Here is a 23,333-nt window from a genome sequence, read left to right as displayed (position 1 = left end):
ATTAGATCCTGTACAAAGTATCTTATGCACAATTACATGACCTACAGTAACTTGTCACTTGAGTTCAAGGCTCTCACTACAAGCCTAGATACAACAATGATACCGAGTATCAAACATGTGGCAATGGAGGTTCCTGAGTGGAAAGCTGCAGTTATAGAGGAAATGAGAGCTCTTGTGAAAAACGGAACGTGGGATCAGCTCGCCCTTCCCAAAAGACAGAAGAAGGTTGGATGAAAATGGGTTTTTACCATCAAATATAGGCCCGATGGGATGATTGACAAATACAAGGCTAGACTGGTTGCCAAAGGCTTTACTCAGACATTGGAACAGACTACTCAGAAACCTTCTCCCCAGTGGCCAAGCTTAATACCGTCTAGGTGTTATTATCAGTAGCCGTGAATAAAGATTGGCCTCTTCATCAACTTGATATAAACATGTGTTTCTTAACGGGGAATTAGAAGATGAAGTCTACATGAGTCCTCTCTCTTGTTTCGAAAGTTAGTTTAAGCATCGGGTCTGCAGATTGAGGAAGTCACTGTATAAGTTGAAACAGACTTCGAGAGCTTGGTTTGACAGATTTTCTACTTTCGTTAAATCCCAAGGGTATAATTAAGGGCACTCAGACCACACGTTGTTTACAAAGAAGTCTGTGTCAGGGAAGACTGCGGTCCTCATTGTCTATGTTGATGACATAGTACTATCTGTTGATGATGCGACTGACATTATGAGGCTTAAAGGAAAAATAGTCGAAGAGTTCGAGATTAAAGACCTCAGAAAATTGAGATATTTTCTCAGGATGGAAGTTGCTCGATCAAAAGAAGGTATTTCAGTTTCTCAACGGAAGTACACTCTGGACTTGCTTAAAGAGACATGTATGACTGGGTGTAAGCCTGTTGACACCCCTGTGGAATACAATGCAAAGCTTAGCAATATGAATAACAGAGTTCCAGTCAACAAAGAGAGATATCAGCGGCTAGTTGGGAAATTAATTTACTTATCCCATACCAGACCTGATATATCTTATGTAGTGAGTGTTGTTAGTCAGTTCATGCAAGCTCCTTATGAAAAGCATATGACAGTTGTTGAGCGCATTTTGAGATATTTGAAGATAACTCCTGATAAGGGCTTGATGTTCAGAAAGTCTGATCAACGCTGCATTGAAGCTTACACCGATTTCGACTGGTAGGTTATGTTGTTGACAGAAAGTCGATGTATGGGTATTGCACCTTTGTCTGGGGTAATTTGGTTACATGGAGGAGTAAAAAACAAGAGGTTGTAGCCATAAGTAGCGCTAAAGATGAGTACAGGGCCATGAGCCTAGGGATATGTGAAGAGATCTGGTTGAAGAAAATGTTGTCAGATCTCTATCAAGATAGTGAACTCCCGATGAAACTTTTTTGTGACAATACAACGGCGATAAGTATTGCGAATAATTTTGTTCAGCATGACAGGACAAAACATGTGGAGATCAATAGACACTTCATCAAGGAGAGATTGGACAATGGAAGCATATGCATTCCCTATATCCCTTCAACTCGGCAAGTTGTGGATGTCCTCACGAAAGAGTTACTTAAACATTGCTTTAATTATTGTGTTAGCAAGTTGGGTCTTATTGATATCTACGCCCCAACTTGAGGGGAGTGTTGAAAATAAGTATTTTACCCTAGGGATATTTTTGTAATTTAACATGTCCTTAGGGCTCCCTACTTGTCTATTTATTTGAGCAGTCTTATTGTATTTAGTGTATCAGAAAAATAATAAAATCAGTCTATTATCGTGGTTTTTTCTTCCTGACCTAGGGTTTGTTGACATCCCTGTGGAGTACAATACAAAGCTTAACAATATGAATAACAGAGTTTCAGTCAACAAAGAGAGATATAAGCGGCTAGTTGGGAAATTAATTTACTTATCCCATACTAGACCTGATATATCCTATGCAGTGAGTGTTGTTAGTCAGTTCATGCAAGCTCCTTATGAAAAGCATATGACAGCTGTTGAGCGCATTTTGAGATATTTGAAGAAATCAATGGTCGGACGCAATCCTTTTGATTATCCTTTTTCCTGCCTCAATACTTCATGAACTTTTATCATCTATTATCGCATATCTAATTTTTTACTTACTTTCTCTAAAAAAAAAAAATGATCGTGCTGAACGGTAAAAGATTTTGTTTTGTTTAAAATCATTTGACCCTCTCACTGTTTTTCTTGCAAACGATCGAGGCGATGGATTGTGGAGGTGTTACACGAAAAATCAACTTATCTTATTCTGTCACCGCAATCTGCAGAAGATAGATCGCCGCAACGAAGGATGCATCAACACACAATGCGGGCGACAATGCAAATTTGGGGTTTGTATTCTTCCTTAACTTTATTTCAAATTTTGCACTATCGCATCACATTTTGATTTTAAAAGTTTTATCAGCGCATCCTCTTTGACTACTGCGATCATTTAATATTGATAAATTTAGTAAGTCACCGCATGTTGTCTCTTTGCCAATTATGATTTCAATGATGAAACATGTGCTTCTACTTTTTTCATATATACTAGAGTCCACTTAATCTTAGAAAAGTCACCTCATGAAATATTTCTAGAAGTTATGGGTCTGCTGGCCTTCTTTCAAACTGACCCTTTACCAAACCTCCTAAGAACATTGCATGAATTCTTTCAACTTTTGGTAATGAGGACATTGCCGCATTTTAAATTTGGGGGTGGGGTATTTATTCTCGACCTTGCTATTTTGAATAAATAAATAAATAAAAAATTGAGAACAACAACTCCACTGTCAACGCAATAGGTAAACCCATGTTGATAAGAGTTAAGTTGTGAAGGGCACTTACCCATAATTGGATGTTCGCATGACATAAGTGGGGGCAAGCCAAAACGAAAGTAAGTCGCCAAGATCAACGCATAAATAAATGACCGCAACTCCGCTGCCAAGTAGGTATGAGTTTAGTCTGAGAAAGAGTACCTTGCTCGTAGTTGGATGTTTGCATGACACACGTGAGGGCAAGCCAGAACGAAGGCGAGACACTTGGATCAGCGCAAGGTCAGAAAAAAAAATAATGTCAAGAAATATGCAAGGATAAAAATCATTTGACACCCCGGTGGAAAAGTTTTCTTTTTGAAATAAATCATGCGATGTCTTGGAAGTTAGTAAAGTCCTTTTGAAGGTTAAGCTTGTGGTCCATAGGTCTTAAAAATATTTTCAGAGGATACTCGAATAAGACTTAAGAAATTTTTGGTGTATAGGAGTTGAATGAAATGTCCTTGAGAAATCTAGGAAAAGAACATTGCGATCGACTTGCTAAAGGAAATCTTTAGCTTATGCTTGAGGACAAGCATTGTTTAAATTTGGGAGTGTGATAACGGGTAGAAATGCACGTTATTACATTGCTAAGTTATTAAACAATGCTGGCTTGTATTGATAAAATATGTTAGATTGCGTCCAAAAAGCATTAAGTTTATAACATTGTGGTCACATGCGTTCATCGCATAGGAACAATTAATTTTTGTGTTTTTATGCAGAATATGCGTTGACGCAAGGCGAAAAGAGTGATCACAAGAAATCAACGGATGAGCGCAACATTACTGTAAGGCTTTGGGGTGATTTGTGTTCGCAAACATCTGCTCAAGAAGGATTGCCGCATAGAGTCGGCACAACTTGGTGGGCACATTTAGGTGAAAGGCATAATTAATCACAATGGGACAGAAAGCTGATGACGGTCAAATCCAAACTAAGTTGACAAGCCGCTAACGATAACAAGTACATTCAGTTTTTTGATGACAAATATTCGGCGCATCAGTCAGGGAATTAAAGTCATCCCATCTGTGCAATCATAAGAGAGAAGCTGCCTTCACCCCAAAGCTCTATAAATATCAAAGGCATCTTTTAGAAAAGGGGTTCCACCAGTTAACGAGTTCACCTGTTTACCGATTTAAGAGCTTAGCCTTGTCCATAGTTTTCTTTTATTTTTAAGACGGAGTAAGGGAAGAATAGAGACGCCGGAAGATCGCTCAGGGCAACTCGAGAAGAGAGAACTCGGAGGCGTATAAAGTAGAGAGCTGGCCACTTTCGCGAGAGCGAGATTGTCTTTTGAACACGAGTAGAAAAGACAGTGTAAAAGCCTGGGAAGCAAGAGATTGCTACCAGGCTCTTTATTCTATTCTTGCATTGCTATTTTGTACTTCATCTTTATATTTATACAAAGGAAGTTCTTGTTCTACATCTGTTCACTTTCTTAGCATGCATGAGTAGCTAAACTTGTCGAATGGGTTGAGAAGAACTACGCTAACATGACCTAGGATGTTCATTGCTTGCGATTATCTTGTGTTATGCTGTGCCAAACACCCCTTAGAGCTACTCGAGAGAGAGTCTAAAGAAAGAACCTAAGACTTGAGAGAGCTAGGTTAGAATTTAGACTTGAGAAAGCAAGATTAGAACTGCATAAACAAGAGATAGGGACTTAGAGATAAGCTCTGTTTGCCAACCTGCATCGCATGCACCCTAGAGATAGATATGATATTATGTGGTCGCCTTATTTGTGTGTGTGTCATTTTGTCATCGCATAAATAAGAATAGAAGCTTATGTGTAGATCCTATAGACTTATCGCATATATCGCATGCGTTCTAGCCTTAGAAGCCGTGGCATTCGCACCGAGAGGTGGTTTACTATTGTATGTGTGTTGCATGATCGCAAAGCATGAACGCATCCTAGGAAGTGTTAGCCGAAACCCTTCTCAACCCATTCACCGCATACTCATCGTATCTTCCGTTTATCAACTCTTTTCCAACTCCGCCGCATTTGTTTATTTTCATTACCCAACAAACAAAACCAACACTTATTTGAGTTACCGGTTACCGCAAAGTTTTCCTGAAAATTATCACCGCATATTGTTTTCTCAAGTCCCTGATTTCGATCCTGGACTTACCAGGAAACTCAGTGGGGTTTACACTTGGATTCCACTGAGAAAACTTGAGTGCTCAACGCATTTTCATCATCAAATTTTATCCAGAATTCCACATCATAAAATAACGCATCGGTTAGCAAGTTGGGTCTTATTGATATCTACGCCCCAACTTGAGGGGAGTGTTGAGAATCAGTATTTTACCCTAGGGATATTTTTGTAATTTAACATGTCCTTAGGGCTCCTTACTTGTCTATTTATTTGAGCAGTCTTCTTGTATTCAGTGTATTAGAAAAATAATAAAATCAGTCTACTATCGTGGTTTTTTCTCCCTGGCCTAGGGTTTTCCACGTAAAACTTTTGTGTTTTTTCTTCTTCCTTTTTCATCAATTTGTACAGAAAATTTAAAGCAAGGAAGTTAGTCTCTTTAATCTCCTAATTGGATAAATAGTTTTGTTTGATTAAGTTGTTAAGTGACCCATGCCAATTGAAAGTTAATTGAGAACCTCGATTAATTGCAGTCACAGTTTTATTTTTCAAAATATTGAATATATATTAGGTCATTGTAATTTGAAACTTATTTTTATTTTAATTCATATAATTTTAAATATTGAAATTTAATTTGTATATTTTCAATAAACCTTAAAGAATAATTCTGGTGGCAATGGTTAGTTTTTTTAACCTTTTTTTAATAGGTCTCACTAGACTCGTCGCGACCCGTGATCATTATCTAGTTTTAACCTTCCCTCTATAAATGTTGGAACATAGTTATCTTTGTCTTTCTTACATGACTACTTTTATTATTATTTAACTAATATTGATATAAAATTAACTGCAAACTAGCAATAAGTATTAATTTTAAGATATATTGACTGTACAAACACTAATTTTTTGGACATTCGAAAATGAATTCAACACGTAAGATGTAACGTTTTAAAATGAACATAATTCAACCGATATAAAGTTTATACTATCAACTTTAAATACAAATGTTCAATTTTTCCATGAAAACATATAAGACATGACACAAATTTCTTCAAAATACAAACGGTGTATAATAATAATACATAAAATATTGTCCAAAAAACTTTAGATATAGTTTGCTGACAGTAACCTACAAACCATTTGGTAGTAATAAATTTTAATATAATAAATATTTATTTTAATAACGTTCAATTATTCGTTTTATATAATTTGTTTTATTTTTTTTTAACATCTTGTCTGGGTGGTGTAGTTGGTTATCACGCTAGTCTCACACACTATAGGTCTCCGGTTCGAACCCAGACTCAGACAATTTTAAATTTCTTTTTTTGTTTCTTTTTTTTTTTTTTTTTAAAAAAAATTATTTTTATTTTTAATCCAAGTTTTCATGGCAGAAGCAAATTATAACTTTCAAAATATTGGTTATTGAATTTTTTTAAAATTTGTTTTGTCTACGTCTTAAAAACTTTTAAAACATATGTTTTAATCAAACCATAAGATCCTTGTTGTCATTTTATGTTTACAAATTAATAACATAGTTTTGAATATGCGTACTAATATATTAGCATGATTTTGAGCCAAATAGTGGAATAAGTATTTGACAAGTGGACATTAGATGAAAAAAAAACATATTGAAATTACGAAAAAAAAAATTATTTTTTTTATTAAAGTTTAAATACTAAAATATATACTTTGAGAATTTATAAACCACGACAGATATTTAGTCATAGGACATTTAGTTAAAATGAGTATAGCTCAAGTGACATATGAATTATTGATCATAAGATCAAATGTTCGAATTTCCGACCTGACCGCACCCACATGTTATTGTGAAAAACAGGGACTATAAAAGATATGTTGAAAGTTTATAAACCAAAATAGAATAAATTTAAAAGTTTAGGAACCGAACTAAATATCTTGAAAGATTAGAAACTAAAATGTAATGAAATTGAAAATTCAAGGACAAAAAAATATTCAAACTCGAGGTTGGAAGTTTAAATTCTTGTATCCCATTTGTGACTAGGAGAAAATATCTTTTTTTGGTTTATAGATTTTGGATGTAGATTTTATTTAGTCCCTAGTGTCTGAATATTATACTTTTAGTCTTTAATTTTTTAATTTGATTTTAATTCAGTCTATAAGTTTCAAAATATAACAATTCTACTATTAAACTTTAAGTTTTGATTCAATTTGGTCCTTAAATTTTAACCTTTAACATTATTTTGATTTATACTTTTAACATTAATTTTAAAACTACTTTACATACATTAATAAAAAAAACTAAAGCGAATATTCAATGAATAATCAAAGTTAAAATTGTAAATCTTAAACCTACGTTAAAGTATCTGTTAAAAAAATTGTAAATCTTAAAACCCAATGACCAAATTGAAAAAAAAAAAATTCAAATCTCAACAGTAAATTCGAGATATTTTGAAACCTTTGAACTAAACTGAAATCAAAATAAAAATTTAAGGATATTTTTTCGAAATATAGAGACGAAATATAAACTAAAAAAGGGGAAATTTTCACGGATAGAAAAATGTCAAACTATTTAAAAAAAAAACCACTCATTCTATCCGCCTCTAAAAAAAAGTTGTGCTATTTTTGTATAATTTTTTTTTTTGAAAATTCTAAAAAATAAAAACTAGAGAAAAAAGATGTATTTTTTACCCATAAATTAAAAAGAACATTAAAATTGATTTCTCAAATAAAGACAAGAGAAGAACAGGAAAAAAAAAAAGTTGAATATTTTTTTGTCTTTTGAAATAAAAAAAGGTTGAATAGTTAAACCCATCATAAATCTTCTTCTCTCATTTTCGCGGAAAGAATGAGTATAAAATTTCGCTCACTACTTCATTTCGATGCTGGGAGCTCGACTTTGTATGAGGTTAGATATTTATTTCTCGTAGCATTTTCTGTTCATCCTGCATTTTCTTTCTTCCTTTCAATTCTCTTTGAAATATTGTTTAATCTCTGACTGGCTGCGGAGAAGCTTAGAAAATGAAATCATGCTCTGCTGCACTAGGTTTCTTGTTTCATTCAGCGAGATTATGGCTGAAGAAGATTTGAATTTAAAAAAAAATTTGAGTTCGCTATCTATCGAATGGTTCAGATGGATACTTCACTTGAATTAATTCCTGAAGCTATTGGTTTTAATGTTTTTAATTAATGTAAGTATTAACTAGTGTGGTCGATTTGGCTTTTGAATGGTTTTTAAGTGCATTCTGGAACATTGAGTCGGGGATTGTTAGATCAGTTTTCATCAATCGGTTCAAAGTAGTCTGGTACTTTCAATTTTGTATATGGGTTTAGGGGTGGTTAATACCCCATTGAATCTTTTTTAAAATTATGAACAAAACTTAAATAAAAAACCAAGTTTCTTTAGGTATATTTAAAATTTGGTTAAGATTTCGAGACCATGTTAGAAAATAGATTTCAAGCAAAGAAATTTGTTACTATGTATATAATCGTGATTTTTTAAACAACAGAAATTTAGAAATCTTATCAAATAATTTATCCAATATTTTCTTCAGGATATACATATTTAGCTGAGCTACATATGACGGTATTGCTATATGACTAGATTTGTTGGAATGACATGTGACCCTTGTACTTGATTCTTGCTCCAGGGCTCCTCCAATTTTATCTGTTTGGTCGTTTTTTTGGACCAATTGGACTGCATGCATGTAATTTGATTGGACTTGTAGTCTATGCAATGTGAAGGTATGCCGGAATTGATTGGTAAAAGGTAGTTAGGTTACTTTTTGTGCTATTATCTGCACAACTATTCTTACACTACCTTTTTCTCTTGCTGACTTATTGTTATAATTAAAGAAACCAGTGAGTTGATTATAATCTTCACTTTTAAATAGGTTTAGGTTGGGTAGATTGATAATAGAGACAACTTTTAAACAGAATTTGTTAAATCACCTATTGACCAAAAAGCAAGCTTATGGGTGAAGGTAAATTTAATATTATATCAATACTTTAACACTGCCTCTCACTCGTGGGCTTGCAATTTGTAGAAGAACCAACAAGTGGTAATCATTATTAATTGGGAAGAAAATATCATTGCAAGGGTTTGAACACAAGACCTCCTAACTTCTTGCTCTGATACCATGTTAAATCACCAATTGACCTAGAAGCTTAAGCTTATAGATGAAGGAAAATTTAATATTATATCAATATTCTAACAAAACCATTTGAAGAAGGTGAATGGTTGATTTAAATTCATCTTTTGGTGGTTACTGTTTTTTCTTTCTCCAAGGAAGTTCTAGCTCAGTAGAAATTTCCACTTCGGGTTTACCAGAAGCTACTTTCCAAGGAATGTCCAAAGATATCTTGAAGGACAATTTATTTGAGAAAACTATGTCAGTTCAATTGGTCACCAGAGTGATTAGAAAACGTAATTGTCTTGATGTCTGCAAGCCAATTGTATATCTAGCGTATGCAATGCTATTATTTAGTCACTATAATGGACGAGTTGTTAGACCAATTGAGGGCTGAGGGAATTTATCAGTTCTCCTTATTATGGCGACCCAATATAATGAAAGTGGAAAAGAGACTGGTCCAAATTATATGGACAATATTATGTCTGTTTCTTCAAGACGAAGCTCTCTCCCAGAAGATTTTTGTAATTATGTTCTTTTATGCCAAAGACAAAGGATTTTGCTACTCCTTTGACTTTCTTTGGCTTCATGCTTTAAACATTTCCATTTCTTTTTAAACTAATCTTCATTTTAAAGCTTTGTTGCTGGATAAATGTATTTGCTTGCTCTTCACTATGGATCTATTGCTATGGTTTGTTTTAAAATTCTTTTTAGATAATTGTGAATTACTGACAAAATTAATACACCTGGCAGCAAAAGAATTTTCTAATTCCCATATTGAAATTTTGTGAGATGCATTTAGTAGAAATTTCGCTCTAACGGCAAAATTTGCAGTCAGACACCTTATAAAAACTTTTTTTGTTTTGTTTTTTTGAAGTTCTAAATCACATGTTCACAAATTTGTATTTCATCCTTTAGTCTTTCAATTGAAATCGTATATTTTGCTTCTTTTCCCAATTTGTTGTTGTTTGTTCTGCTACATCTACCGGCTAACTTGAAAGGTTCAGTTATTACTTTTCTTGGTTGCCTGAATGTTAGATGGCATAGTTTATGCTGAGTGATATGATGTTATGATTCTGTTTGCAGTTCCTCTGAACCATGTGTCAAGGAAACTGCGGAAGATCTGAGAAAATGAACAAACAGAATAAGCCTTGTGTAAGCAATCGGCCATCGATATATTACTGGTGGAGACCAGATGAGGGTATATCTTCTGAGCTGTCTGATTTTGTCCTTGAAAATGATTCCTCCAACACTTGTTATGCCAAACGCAGTAGGGATGACAGCACTACAAATAAACCCAAGTCTTCTGAGATATTGAGCACAGCTCAGGTCATTTCAATTTTTGGCCAAGTATTGAATCTTGCTAGTCGTCCTTTTACCTTTTTCCAACGAAAGAGGATCTTGAACCAAGACAATGACGATTCCAATGAGGTTACCTTCAATAGTGTGGTTGAAGTTAATGGCAAAACACCTGAAATTAAAAACTTCTGTGTTGATATAAGGACTGATGGCCAGTGTTCTCCTCTGGTGCAGCCTACATTGGGCTTGAATTGTTTGACAGTAACTCAGAAGATGTCTTTGTCAGAACCTTGTAAATATCATTCCACGTCATCATTTTGGAGTCTACTAAATGGTGGTAGTGACATGTCTGCTAAATCCTGGAAAGGAAAAGGCCTTACTAGTGTACGAATCTCACACGATATGGGGAAGATATATGCATGGATGAACCGTGTAAGTCATACTGAAGCATGCTACCCTGTGAAAGTTGCTAATACTGGAAGCATGAAAGCCAATGCATTCAAGGCTAGAGACGGTCTTCATGAAGCAGGGGGCTGCATTTCAGGAGATTCAAGTTTTCTTGTTCATGAGTTGATTAGTGAAACTTCAAGGAATGCTCCTATATTCCAATCAATCAATGTATCATCTCTGTTCACTCGAAAGTTGGAAATAAAAATGATAGAAAATGTTTATATGCCCTCACGCATCCTTATGTTTGTTCAAGATAACAAGGCAGATAGCAGTATAGTAGAGAGCCCAAGTGCAGATATTTTGGCAGCTCATTCAGTACCTTCCAAAGATGGTGCATCAGACAAGTTAGACTATGGGCAGAAGACTAGTAGCAGGGAACAACATGAGAATAAAACCAAAAAGTCGGACAATCTCAATGTTGAAAATGAGTACAGCAGAGAGGATTCCTCATTGACCCGTGAAAAATCTTGTTACACTATTGCTAAGCAAGAACATGCCTTTGCAGGGGCGTTGGCGGGTGTATTTGTCAGTCTTTGTCTACATCCTGTTGATACAATCAAAACAGTGGTTCAGTCTTATCATGCCAAACAGAAGTCTCTCAGTTACATTGGAAAATCAATCGTGTCTGATCGAGGTGGGTTGGTGATACTGTGTGAAACACTATCTCAATCTGGAAATCAAGGGCAGTTTTCTTTTTATTTGTTAAGAAATCTTCTGAAAATCAACAACATACTTATTGCAGGTTTAAGTGGACTTTATCGTGGAATCTCCACCAACATTGCTTCTTCAGCTCCTATATCTGCTGTTTACACTTTCACATATGAATCAGTCAAAGGAGCTTTGCTTCCACTTCTCCAAGAGGTAGGAATTTCATTCTGTTATTCAGCATCATTAGTTTTTTTTTTCCTTTGTTTTTTTTCCCTTCTGTTTGCCTTACCTTTCTAGATTTTTTTGGGGTCCTGTCTTGCTCTCTCCCTCTCTAAGTAGAAGTTTGGGGTACGCTGAAAAGGTAAACATAATGTAACTCTTACTTGATGACATATGGTCCCCTTCTGCTGATGTTTCATGGCACATGGAACTTGTGGGTCTGTTAGATGGTCTGGTATGTAATTGTATTTGAGTTGGGGGAGGGAGAAATGCAGGTAGAACTCTGAATATGGATCCATTCTTGAAACCATTAGTGTAGCCTTTTAAATAATCGTCCCAATTTATTGTTATTCACTTTGGTTGTTTGCTGGTTTTAGCTTTTGAAGCCTCAGACTTGTTTCTTTTCTTTAGGAGTATCGCTCTATTGTTCACTGTGTGGCCGGTGGTTGTGCAAGTATTGCTACATCTTTTCTTTTTACCCCAAGTGAGCGTATAAAACAGCAGATGCAAGTCAGTGCACAGTACCATAACTGCTGGTATACATTTTAGATTCTCGCGCTGACACTGTTGATGTTACTGAAAGTATTTCGTTTTCTAGTTATTCTTTGTAAATTTTATCTAGTATCTTGAATTCATCTCACTCTCACCTTTGGCTTTTACTCAAAAAAAATTGTTATGACTTAGATTCTTGTCAGGGTAGCTTGAATAATTTCATTGATTTGCTAATGATTGGTTCTGATATTTTTTTTCCCAGCCATTTATATCGTCCTAAGCTCAAGTTTCTTGCATGAATTTTGTTCTGTCATGATCATGATTCATTGGCTTGCAGGAATGCCTTTGTTGGTGTTGTTGCGAAGGGTGGATTGCGTGGATTATATACTGGGTGGGGAGCTGTTCTTTGTAGAAATGTACCGCACTCAATTATCAAGGTAAGGATTTTTTTTTACCCCTTTGGATATATTTCATACATCAATGAAATTGTTTCTTATAAAAAAAAAAAAAAAAAAAAAAAGAATTTAGTGCACTAGCTCTCCATACTTATCTCTTAGATGCAGTTGACCTTTCAAATTGATTTCATTTTCCTTTTATCCCACCATGTTATTTTGGCAATATTTTCTTTGCAGTTCTATACATATGAAAGTTTGAAAGGACTGATGAAATCTAATGCTCAACAAACTACTGCACAAACGGTTAGTTATTATGGTTCTCCCATTAATTTATCTCTGTCTTCTTCTTCCTTTTTTTTTTTTTTTTTTGCACTTGCTTGATAAATCAATGATGATAATTTTTCTGATGGGTCCAACTTTCAATTCCCTATGATGAATGAGGATTGAAATTGAAGTTGTCTTCGTCCTTATCCGTGAATTTAAATCTTGGAAATGTAGGTAAAATAAATAATTATTTATTAATGAGAAAATTATATTTCCATTAATTAAGTTAATTAAATTAATAAAAATTATGAACAAAATTGATCAATTTCTAAGTGTTTTTTTCCTCCCTCCCTTCTAAAGATAAAATCATAAAAATAACTTATCTTTCGTTGAGGAAAAACGAAAAGATACTCAGACGTTAAAAAAATAAGAAAAGCCTAGAAAAAGGAGCCAAACATGTCGATGTTTTCAGACACAAACTAATATATGTTATTTGAAGAAAAAATGTATTTTTAATTTCCTTTTAAATAGAGGATGAAGAAATGTTGAGGAATGGAAATGGTATTGATTCCGGATCTCATTCCACGCCCATCACTATATAGACTAAACATCTAATTATTTAGGCCCTGGTTTAGTTATCTCATAATTTCTTACCATAGTGTCCATCAATTTTAAGAAAATATTTGAATTTTTGTCAAATTTCGAAAAAGAAAAGATTTATAAAAACTATTTATATGTTTATTTATTTATTTTTATTATTTTTTTTAGTTTTCAAAACCTACTTTAGATTTTGAGACCTTATCTAAAAATTAGATAACAAAAAAAAAAAAAAAAAAAAACTCACGGATGGGAGTAGTGTTTATAAGATTAATTTTTGAAAACAAGAAACCAAATGGTTATCAATGGGACCTTAATCTTTCCTTCCCGTGGTGGCAATGGTGGTTTTAGACTATAATATTTGCATTTTTGCATGTTTGGGGATAATTTTGAAATGGTTAAAATTATATTTTTATATTCAAAATCACTCCAATGCATGTCTTTCAAAATTCAAAATCAATTTAATGTTTTATTTTATACTTTTAAATGTGATTTTATACCATCAAAATTGGTTTTGAATTATTAAAAATATATTTTGGAGTGATTGTGAAAATGACAAAACTGATTCTAACCATTTTAAAATCACTTCCACACACGCACGGTGATGGTTCTTTATCTGCAGTTAGTATGTGGAGGAGTAGCTGGATCCACTGCCGCTTTGTTTACCACTCCTTTTGATGTTGTAAAGACCAGATTACAAACGCAAATACCAGGATCTCTGAGCCCATATAAAAGTGTAATTCAAGCCCTCTATGAAATAGGCAAAAAAGAAGGTCTGAAAGGCCTCTATAGGTATGCTCTATTCTGGCATCCGCTCGTCTCTGAGCATATAATCTATCATCAATTGTAGAATTTCCATTAACAGTTTCTTCTAATACCCTTGTCAAGGAGGTTCGTTTCTTAAACTTTTCTTTAGTTTGTTGAAATCGTCCCATCTGTCTTATCAGGGGCCTGACTCCAAGACTGGTTATGTACATGTCTCAAGGTGCAATCTTCTTCTCCTCTTATGAGTTTTTGAAGAGACTTTTTTCTCTCGAGCTGCCTCGACATGATACTGCTAGAGTCCAACACTAACTAAATGGTGAACTCGAAAGATGATTCAACTATATGATTGCAATTCTCTTTATCAGATTGTCATCGTCAACAACCACGATACCTGATTTGCACTCGTAATATTTACCAAAATATGAATTGATGGACAAGTGATGTTAGAGGCAGAAATTTGAAAGGGGTGTTCCATGTATTGTATTTGGAGAGTCATTGACATTTGATTTATGCATCAACCACATAAATGGAAAGGAACCTGATGCTGCAGCAAGAACCTGAGAATTGGGGGGATAGGTATAAGATTCTTTTAACCAAAGAAAAGTCAATTTTTAAAGTAAAAACAATTGTGAATCCTTGTATATTGATTTTCATCATAATTGACTAGGCAAAATACCTGTCATTATAAGCTTAGGCCATTCTGTATACCTTTAAGTAAAAATAAATAAACAGATTTCATTTTTTGTAATTATTTCCTCTTTTGTAATGATGCCCTATTGCTGCACATTATTGTGTAGACTCAGTACTTTAGTTTCAAGGCCAACTTTATACATTGTTCTTTTTTATTGAGGTGATCACAAAGATCCGAGTATTCCCATTTTTTCTCTAGAGAGAGAAGGCTTTATTTCAACTCATAAAAGAGGAAACATCTTTCACCAGCCCGGGCCTTGAAGTGATTCTTTTGTAGGCTTCGAGTCTGTTTGAAGCCATCTTCAAATAGTTGAAACTACTTTTCTCAATTTCAAATTCAATCTTAAAAATATTTTGAATGTTTCAAATTCAATCTAATTGTATGAAAATCATATTTGAAAGTGTAAAATAAAGTATTGAGTTGATTTTAAATAATTGAAGACATATTTTAGAGTGATTTTAGAGATAAGAAAAGTGATTTAAATCATTTTAAAATCAATAAAAAAAAGTAAATATCAATTCATATCTCTCAACTTTGGGTGTTGTATCAATTTAAACTCAAAATTTTGGGGATTGAATCTATTTAAACCCCAAACTAATAACTGTATCAATTTAAACCTGAACTTTATAAGTGTATCAATTTAAACCCTGAACTTTCACAATGATATCAATTTAAACTCCGATTATGTTTTATTTGAATACACTTATGAATGTCCAAGGTTGAAATTGATAATTATGGATTTAAATTGATACAAATTCTAAAATTCAAAATTTAAATTGGGTTAAGGTTTAAATTGATACCATTCTTAATTTAGGGTTTCAATTAATACAATCCCGAACTTTGGGTATAAATTGATATTGGTTAAAAAAAAAAAACCCAAAAAAAACATACCCTTCAGCTGTGACTGTTAACCTTTTGAAAAAGCTTATCCACTTGACCACTTTCTGAATCTTCCAAAGAAAAAGAACAAGGACCATTTTCTAGAAGCTTATTAGATGAGGATTTGGATCTTGATTAACTTTTCCATCAACAGCAAGGCAAAGCATCAAGATATTAGCTTTTGTTCTCTAAATGTCCAGCTCCCTGTAGTTTTTTTGACATGTAAGGTTCCCCTTCTCCTAATAAAAAAAGAAAAAAAAAAAAAAAAAAAAAATAACAAGCCAACAGGAAATTCTTTCACCAAAGATGATATTTTCCCAAGACAATATAGAACCTGATTGTAGTGAAAAATAGAGCAGATATCTAGCATTAGATTCAAGACAAAACTTTATGTTATTTCTACTGATATCAAGTCTTACACTTTGCCTCTTAACAATATAATGTACAAAAAGTTTAATGTGAAGGACAGTAGTATCTCTCTAATTATCAATTGGCTACTCATCTCCCTACCATATTACAATATGAACAATTAACTACCACGTTATTCAAAAGGATTTGGTTTTTGAAGAATAATAAATAAAAGTGTCCTGATACCCTCATATCATAATGATCTGAGTTCCCCAATTAGCATCTTCTCAGGACTCTCCTACTAGTCATTTCAGCTTCTCTAAGCAAGCTCTTTCTCTGTTCTACAAAATAAATCAAATGCCCGACTCCGAGAGCCCGTGCGGTTGCTGAGAAGGTTCCTTGTACAATTTCTTCCATTGGAGCTTTATCAAGCAGCTTCCATAACTTGAATGAGGCGGTCTATCAAAAGTCAACGTGGAACCATCTGAAGAAGCCTTACTATCTGTACCGATCAAGTTGGCCTTCATCTTACACTCTAGCAATAGGAGAAAATGGAGGATTGAACAAATATGATGTTGGTGTTTCTTTCAACATTCTCGTTTCTCTTTTCTTCTCCTCCATTGTGACTGCATCGATCAGGAATTTTACTTCCTCCTCAAGAAGCACCTTTAAGGAATTGCAATGCTGCAACTCTTTTGTTTCCTCTACCTGGACAGCAGTACAGGCTTCAGTCGCATGTAAAATAGCAACACAAATGGAGAATGCTTGCAATGTTGATAATCGCGCATGAAAATCGACAGCATATTGTCCATCTTTGACAACATTCATGGTCAATGCTGGAGTGGAATCTTTTACTCCCTGTATCCACATAAAAAAGCACGCACTACTATGAGAATACGTCTTTTGACTAATTTACTGACTGCAACCAACAAATACATAATAATAGTTTGCCTAAAACTTTAATTTAGTATCTGATAAAAGTTAAGTCAGCAATAGGGTTTTAATTAAAAAAATCTCTGCCACTATACAAACACCATATTCTTTCTTCTGTAATATACTTATTATCAATAATATTCTATTTCTTAGCATGGAAATCAATACATTAAATGCCTAAGTGAACCATTTGTTGCAATTAAACATTGTCCCATTGAATGTACATGAAAGGCATATGAAAGTCAGTTCAGTGCCTTAAGCTTTTATTATATGATTGTTATCAAAATTTCCACATGAAACATCAGTCCAGAACTATAAATGCCAATTATCTGGAACCAATAGAAAGCTTACCTGATGAAAAAGCTCAAAAGTCTGTTTCCCCTTGTGTGCTTGATTCTCAGCACAGTGGCTACTGTGGGTGCCCAAAATTAGTAGAGGACAACCCATGTCCCAACCGCCACAGTCACAACCACCTCCCAACCTCCATCGATCGAGTAATGTAGAAGGGCCATGGCTTTCAACAGTTGGCAAACCATGGTTTCCAATGGGAATTACCACCTTCAGAGTTTCTTGAGTTGTGTGATGGGGAGGTTCATCTTTTCTTTGTTCAATCTTAGAGAGGTTTTGTATGGCTGAGTTCAATTTACCGCTTGTCTTATCACCTCTTTTATACTTCAAACTCTCTCTTTTGCTAAATGGGATGTGCATAACAATAGCTGCAGATTCAAGGTCTGGATGTAGATCTGCTGAATCCCAAGGGCAAGAATCTATAGAACCATAATCACAGTTTTCAGGAGCATGTTTTTTATGAAATTTGGATTTTTCTAAAGGAGTTCCATCATTCACACTGAGGGCTTCCCCAACTAAACCCGAATCAGAACTTTTAGAAGGTTTGACATCATCATGGATAGAGTCGCAACTTCCTTGGGATGCAGTACTTTGTCTAGCACGTGCAGCATCATACAGAACGAATTCTGTGACCATTGAGTTGTCAAAACCACCATCTCGAAGTTCAGAGGATAAATAACAGGAAACTTGCATCTGACCCACCATTAAGGAGTTTTTGCAGCTGTGATTCAATCCAAAACTACTTCCATTACTCTTTTTTTGATGATCTTGGGTATGAAAGGTGTATACCCATTTAAAGGCATTGCCTGTCTTCCATGTCTTGGCCACGTAGACATCTTCAGGGGAGCTCTGAGAGAACTCAAAAAATGGCATCCCATGTTTTTTTTCCAACTTTAGAGAGCCATGTAAATGTACAGGCGAAGATGCAACACCATTATGGTGATTATCATTATTTGGAAAATTAGAATCACAACCTGAACTCTTTGCTGTATTTGAGAAATCTTGCAACAAAGGTTTTCTGTATGTCTCGTTTCTCTCCAAGTCAATTGTCTTAACAGCTTTATCTCCACCAGCTTCTACCGCATGACTGAAACGACTTCTGACAGACTTGGATTTCGTAAATGGATCCAAGATTTTCCTGAAAGGACTTATATGAGGCTTTGGGTTGTGTCTAAACCGTAGATCACTTTCCAATGGAAGCTGACTTTTAGACATTTCTAACTTAGCAGAGAGTGACTTCTGCAATGCATGAACCTTGTCTCTCTTGAAAAGTTTCTTGCCATTGTGAAGGGGTCTAATGCCTGTAACATTTCCAAGCTGATTGCTTGGATCTTTCGATACAGTTTCACTATTCTCTGAACCTAAGTAGATATCAATGAAGCTATCTGATGAACGTGGGCCTATGCAAGGCTTATTAACTGATGATTGATTCAATTTTGTGTCCAAAGATAATACCAGATCTCTCCTCTCTGGTTTTTCCTCATCAGAACTACACAAAGAGTCAACAATACCAGAAGACCAAGAGGTGTAATTGTCACGAGAAACTTCTATTTTTCTCCTTTCTCCTTGAATGGCCATCGCTTCGAGGTTACCTACATCTTCAGAGCTTTGGTACTTGGAATGCCACTTGAGCACTTTGTCATCTTCCAATCCAACTAGGCTAGGTGAATTGCATTTATGAGAACTATGGCCGCGGCCAAATCTAATCTCTGTGAAATCATCCTCTACATTCAATTCAAAACCTGTACGCTCATTGCCTTCCAGTTCAACTAGGCTAGATGAATTGCTTTTTTGAGACCTGCGGCCACCACCAAATCTAATCTCTGTAAAATCCTCCTTTACATTCAATACAAAATCTTTATGCTTTAGTTTTTTCCTTGTGCTTCTGTCTTTTATGCTTGAATGTCGTGGAATTGAAGGAAGAACGGTGTTGGGACTCAGATCCACACTGCAAAGGCTGTCAAAGTCCAATTCTGTCTCTTGTCCCATCGTATGAACCACAGCTCTGCCAGAAGAAAGACACTAAGTTTTGAGCAAAACTCTAGGAAATTTAACTACGCACCAATTCTAGCTACAAAAAAGGCAAAGGCAAAAAATTGTATAAAACATAATTCAGAATCTATGGAACTAGGCATTGATGTTTAGTTAGAATCAAATGGAAAAATAAAAAATAAAAAAAAATAAAAGAAAAGGCCTGCTTAAAATCACAAAATCACATATTTGCAACTTGGAATCATGCTGGTAAAAATGCATAAAGTCAGAATTCGTTTCCAACAAAAATTTTCTGTCACCACTACAAAACAACAAAGACTTAACTTTCATGTCCACCAAAATCTAGTAATAGACAGAAGAAAAACCAAAGCACAGAAACCAGATCTTAAAAAGAGCTCAACTTAAACAAAAAGAAGCAGCAGAAGATTTTGAACTCCAACCTTGCAACTACTCAGTTTGAGAAAAGGAAAACTCCCCATTAAAAATCAGTGTCTCAGAGAATCACACAACTTCCAAAAAGAAGAAAATGACTTGATTCTGGAAGCTGAGATCTTATGCAGCAACTCAATGCTCCAAAATACAGAGAAGTAACAAGGCAAAACCAAAATGTGAGCACTGGGAGCAAAAAAATCATTTCTTCAAATACATTGCAAGCAACATTCAAGAAACCCCAGAACAAGGAACAGAAGAATTCAGTTGGAAAATTTGGGCTTACCCCACCAGATCTTAGAAGAGTGAAGGCAAAGGAAAACCCAACAAACAGCAGAGAGAAGCAATCATGTCGACCAATCTCTTCAGCTGAAAGCTTCAAAAGAATCCACAGCAGAAGGGGGGGAAACCCAAATTAAGAAACGGTGAAGCTGTCACTAAATGAGAATTTCAGAACGAATCAAGGAAAGTTGAAGGGTGAGAGAGAAGAACTTGGGCAATAGCCTTAAAGCAAAATGAGCACAAAAGTAAGCTCTTTGAGTGAGTATGTGATGCAAGGCAAATTTTAGAGAGAGAAAGCATGCGTTAGAGAGAGTAAAAATGAGAGGAGGAGCGAGAAAATTTCTCTCTCTCACACGAGTGAAGGTTGCTGGGAGAGACAAGATTACTGCGAAGTTCCTGTTCATGTCTACTTAAAAGAGCCATGTTTCTCTATTCATCATAAGCTTCTTTGTTATTACTTTTATATTAAATTACAAATTTACTCCACAAACTTTTATGAATTTTATTTTTACCTTGAAGATGTTTAATTAAATAAAAGAATATTTCCAATTTTTCGTGTAACTACTTTTTGAACCTTTAATCTCTTTAATTATATTTCCAATATATAAGACAATTTAGAGTTTTGAACCTTTAATCTCTTTAATTATATTAATGCTTAAATCGATTGCGTTAAACTCAAGTTAGTATTTTTTTTATCTAATTCTATCAGTACAAGTTACCAAGACGTGTTCAGGATCAAATGTCATTAGAAAATTAGGAATATATCTATACAAGTTGAATTTACATGTAATCGTATTGGGGTAGGTCATAAACTTTGAAATGAGTTCAAGGAATAGGCTAATAATTTGATTTTTTTTTAATTTTAAAAAATTAAATATATAAATACTAATTCTACCTTTAAATTCTCTGGTTTTATTATCTATTTTCTATTAATGGTTTAAAAAATCAAGTCAGATTTTGAAAATTAAAAAAAAATGAAATTTAAAATTTGACTAAGAATTCACTGCTTTACTAAAAAAAATGAAAATTATGATAAGAAATTAAAATAAAATAGAATTAATTTTTAAAATCCAAAATTACCTGTACATCAACTTTTTGTTTCTTAGATTTCATTTTCATTTTAAGTTCATTTAACAAATTCTCAAAATTATCATGAGCATGAGAGTTTTGAGTTAACTTGGACAACCTACAATATTTAGTTGTGAAAAAAGTAGCAATACTTCAATATCCGATAGGGGATATAGTTTGAACTCATTTTTCATTTTGTCTGGTTCAACTCATAAATGGTTAATTATTGCAATATCCCTCATAAATATTAATTCATTAGTTTTGATCTCCAAACAAATAAATCAGTATTTTAAATTTAAATTATATAAACAAATAATTCCCTTTCTACAATATTATGTTACAATAAATGAATGAGTGATTAAAAAGTATTAATGGTATGCATCAAATAATTCAAACCTAATTCAATAAAAGTTAAGATTTATGGTTATTTTCCATTACTTTATTGTAGCTTTGGGTTTCTTATTCTTGCCCTAAAAAAGAAATTATACCTTTGGGGCACCCCAAGGGAGCAATTAAGTTGAATTTATATTCATATTGATGTGACATCTATACCCATGGATAATAGCATTCTCACTAGATTTTTGGGGGGCAATATTGGAAATTCATGGATCATCAACTAGGAAGGGGAGTGCACTTATCAAAATGGTGGTGGTGCCCATATCACTGCAACAAAAACATTATTTTGAGATGGAACATGAAAAAACAAAACATTATTTTAAGGGCTTTGGGAAGTGCAAATATTGAAGAGTGGAATCCACAATTAATAAGACTGATTCAAATTATTATTATTTTATAAAATTGAGATCATCAAATTGTGGATCATAGGGTAGTTAAAATTACCTTGAAGCCCTTTTTGTCACCATGATTTGGATTAACTCAATTACAAAAATACCCATGTTTTGGCACTATTGAAGAAAATGACAATTGGAAGTTTTCTCTTTAAAAAAGAAAAAAAATAGGAAAAAGAAATTAGGAAGTGGTTCAAAAGCTGCAAAAAGAAGTTGAAGGTTGCCATCTAGATAAAAAAAAAAAATCAACAAATGGTCCAAAAGAATGGTCAATAAAAGTTAGTCAAATTGTTGGCTTAAACTCTATCTCTATGGTTCCCTTGAGCTTCTTCCAAGTTATGTGACAATTTTCACAAATTCCTTCTTTTTTGTTTTCTTTTGTCAAGTATGTCTTTGACTTCCTCTTGTGGGTTTTTCTTCTTCTTCCTTGATTTTTTTTATAAAACTTTTAATGATTTGTAGTTTGATTTTATATGAACTTTATGAAATATTGTATTTCATAGAAACTTGGTTTGTATGTAATTAGGTATATTAAGGACCTAGCTTTTTTATTGATAGGTAACTGACAAAATGAATTGATAGTAGATAATAAGGATATTCAAATAACCTGACAATCCGAACAATTTGGACTGTCCAACCTAAAATATAAGGGTTGAGTTGGATTAGTTTGTTTTTGGGTTGGATTGGGTTACACTTTTTCTATTTTTATTGGGTTGGGTTGGGTCGTGAGTTGACTAAAAAGAATTTGGGTTGACCCAACCCAACTCGAATTTTATATATATAAATAAAATATACTATATATATTTCTCTTTTTTTAAAATTTAATTATGATTATGAATTTTAAATATTTTTCTTTTAAAATTATTATGATATTTGTCTCTATTTGAAATTTGCAATAAATATCTTAGGTATTTGATATTTAGCATTTGAATTTTATGAGATTTTAGTTATTAGTCATGTGTTACATATAAATTTACATATTTTTAATTAAAATGAGAGAAAAAAAAAGTTATAACCCGATAATCTAACCCAACCCAACGAACTTTATTTGGGTTCTTTGGGTTGCCAACTTGACCAACCCGAATTTTTGGGTTGGTCTAAAAAACATCATCAACCCAACCCATGTACACTCTTAGAAGATAGAGAATTATTATTTAACCTATGTATTGTCAATTATATATATATATATATATATATATACCTATCAAAGTGAAGTGAGTTTAGTGATGATTGTCATAAACTCCCACTTTTAAGGTTGGAGGTTCAATTTTCATCTTTGTAATTAATGCAATAATGCTATAGATTTTTCTATTACATTCCTTCTCATATACTTTATTTTTCACATATATTTTTATAAAAGAGATAAACGAGAGAATCTCAACTAACTATTATTATTTTAGGTGAATTATACAGATGACACATTTGATAGTCATTGTGTTTTTTATTGTG

The 23,333-nt window shown here is 33.7% G+C and overlaps 2 protein-coding genes and 1 non-coding gene across 6 annotated transcripts; 2 read left to right on the top strand and 1 right to left on the bottom strand.

Annotated features, from left to right (window-relative positions):
• Positions 1 to 6,125: 6,125 nt before the first annotated feature.
• TRNAV-CAC lies at positions 6,126 to 6,199 on the top strand. Its single transcript has one exon. It is a non-coding gene; the product is annotated as a tRNA-Val (tRNA).
• A 1,479-nt stretch (positions 6,200 to 7,678) lies between these two features.
• On the top strand, positions 7,679 to 14,956 carry LOC120068488 (calcium-binding mitochondrial carrier protein). Of its 3 annotated transcripts, none has more exons than XM_039020272.1 (9): positions 7,679 to 7,775; positions 8,518 to 8,611; positions 10,084 to 11,380; positions 11,489 to 11,607; positions 12,025 to 12,149; positions 12,443 to 12,542; positions 12,738 to 12,803; positions 13,984 to 14,153; positions 14,309 to 14,956. In XM_039020272.1, the coding sequence occupies exons 3-9, from the start codon at positions 10,096 to 10,098 to the stop codon at positions 14,433 to 14,435; spliced, it is 1,992 nt and encodes a 663-aa protein (XP_038876200.1). In that variant the 5' UTR covers positions 7,679 to 7,775; positions 8,518 to 8,611; positions 10,084 to 10,095; the 3' UTR covers positions 14,436 to 14,956. The 3 variants fall into 3 exon arrangements, with proteins under 3 accessions (XP_038876200.1, XP_038876201.1, XP_038876202.1); XM_039020273.1 differs by having other exon boundaries at positions 8,518 to 8,636; XM_039020274.1 differs by lacking the exon at positions 8,518 to 8,611 and having other exon boundaries at positions 7,686 to 7,775.
• Positions 14,957 to 16,073: 1,117 nt separating this feature from the next.
• LOC120068157 lies at positions 16,074 to 20,433 on the bottom strand. Of its 2 annotated transcripts, none has more exons than XM_039019861.1 (3): positions 20,033 to 20,433; positions 17,329 to 19,330; positions 16,074 to 16,902 (listed from the first exon to the last, which is right to left on the bottom strand). In XM_039019861.1, exons 2-3 carry the CDS (start codon positions 19,312 to 19,314, stop codon positions 16,573 to 16,575), a joined length of 2,316 nt encoding a protein of 771 aa, XP_038875789.1. In that variant the 5' UTR covers positions 19,315 to 19,330; positions 20,033 to 20,433; the 3' UTR covers positions 16,074 to 16,572. The 2 variants fall into 2 exon arrangements, with proteins under 2 accessions (XP_038875789.1, XP_038875790.1); XM_039019862.1 differs by lacking the exon at positions 20,033 to 20,433 and adding an exon at positions 19,758 to 20,017.
• Between the last annotated feature and the right edge of the window lie 2,900 nt (positions 20,434 to 23,333).

This window comes from Benincasa hispida, chromosome 12 (genome assembly GCF_009727055.1).
Source record: "Benincasa hispida cultivar B227 chromosome 12, ASM972705v1, whole genome shotgun sequence".
Lineage (NCBI taxonomy): Eukaryota > Viridiplantae > Streptophyta > Magnoliopsida > Cucurbitales > Cucurbitaceae > Benincasa > Benincasa hispida.
Note: the sequence above shows the minus strand (reverse complement) of the source record. Positions and strands in the feature narration are given on the sequence as shown.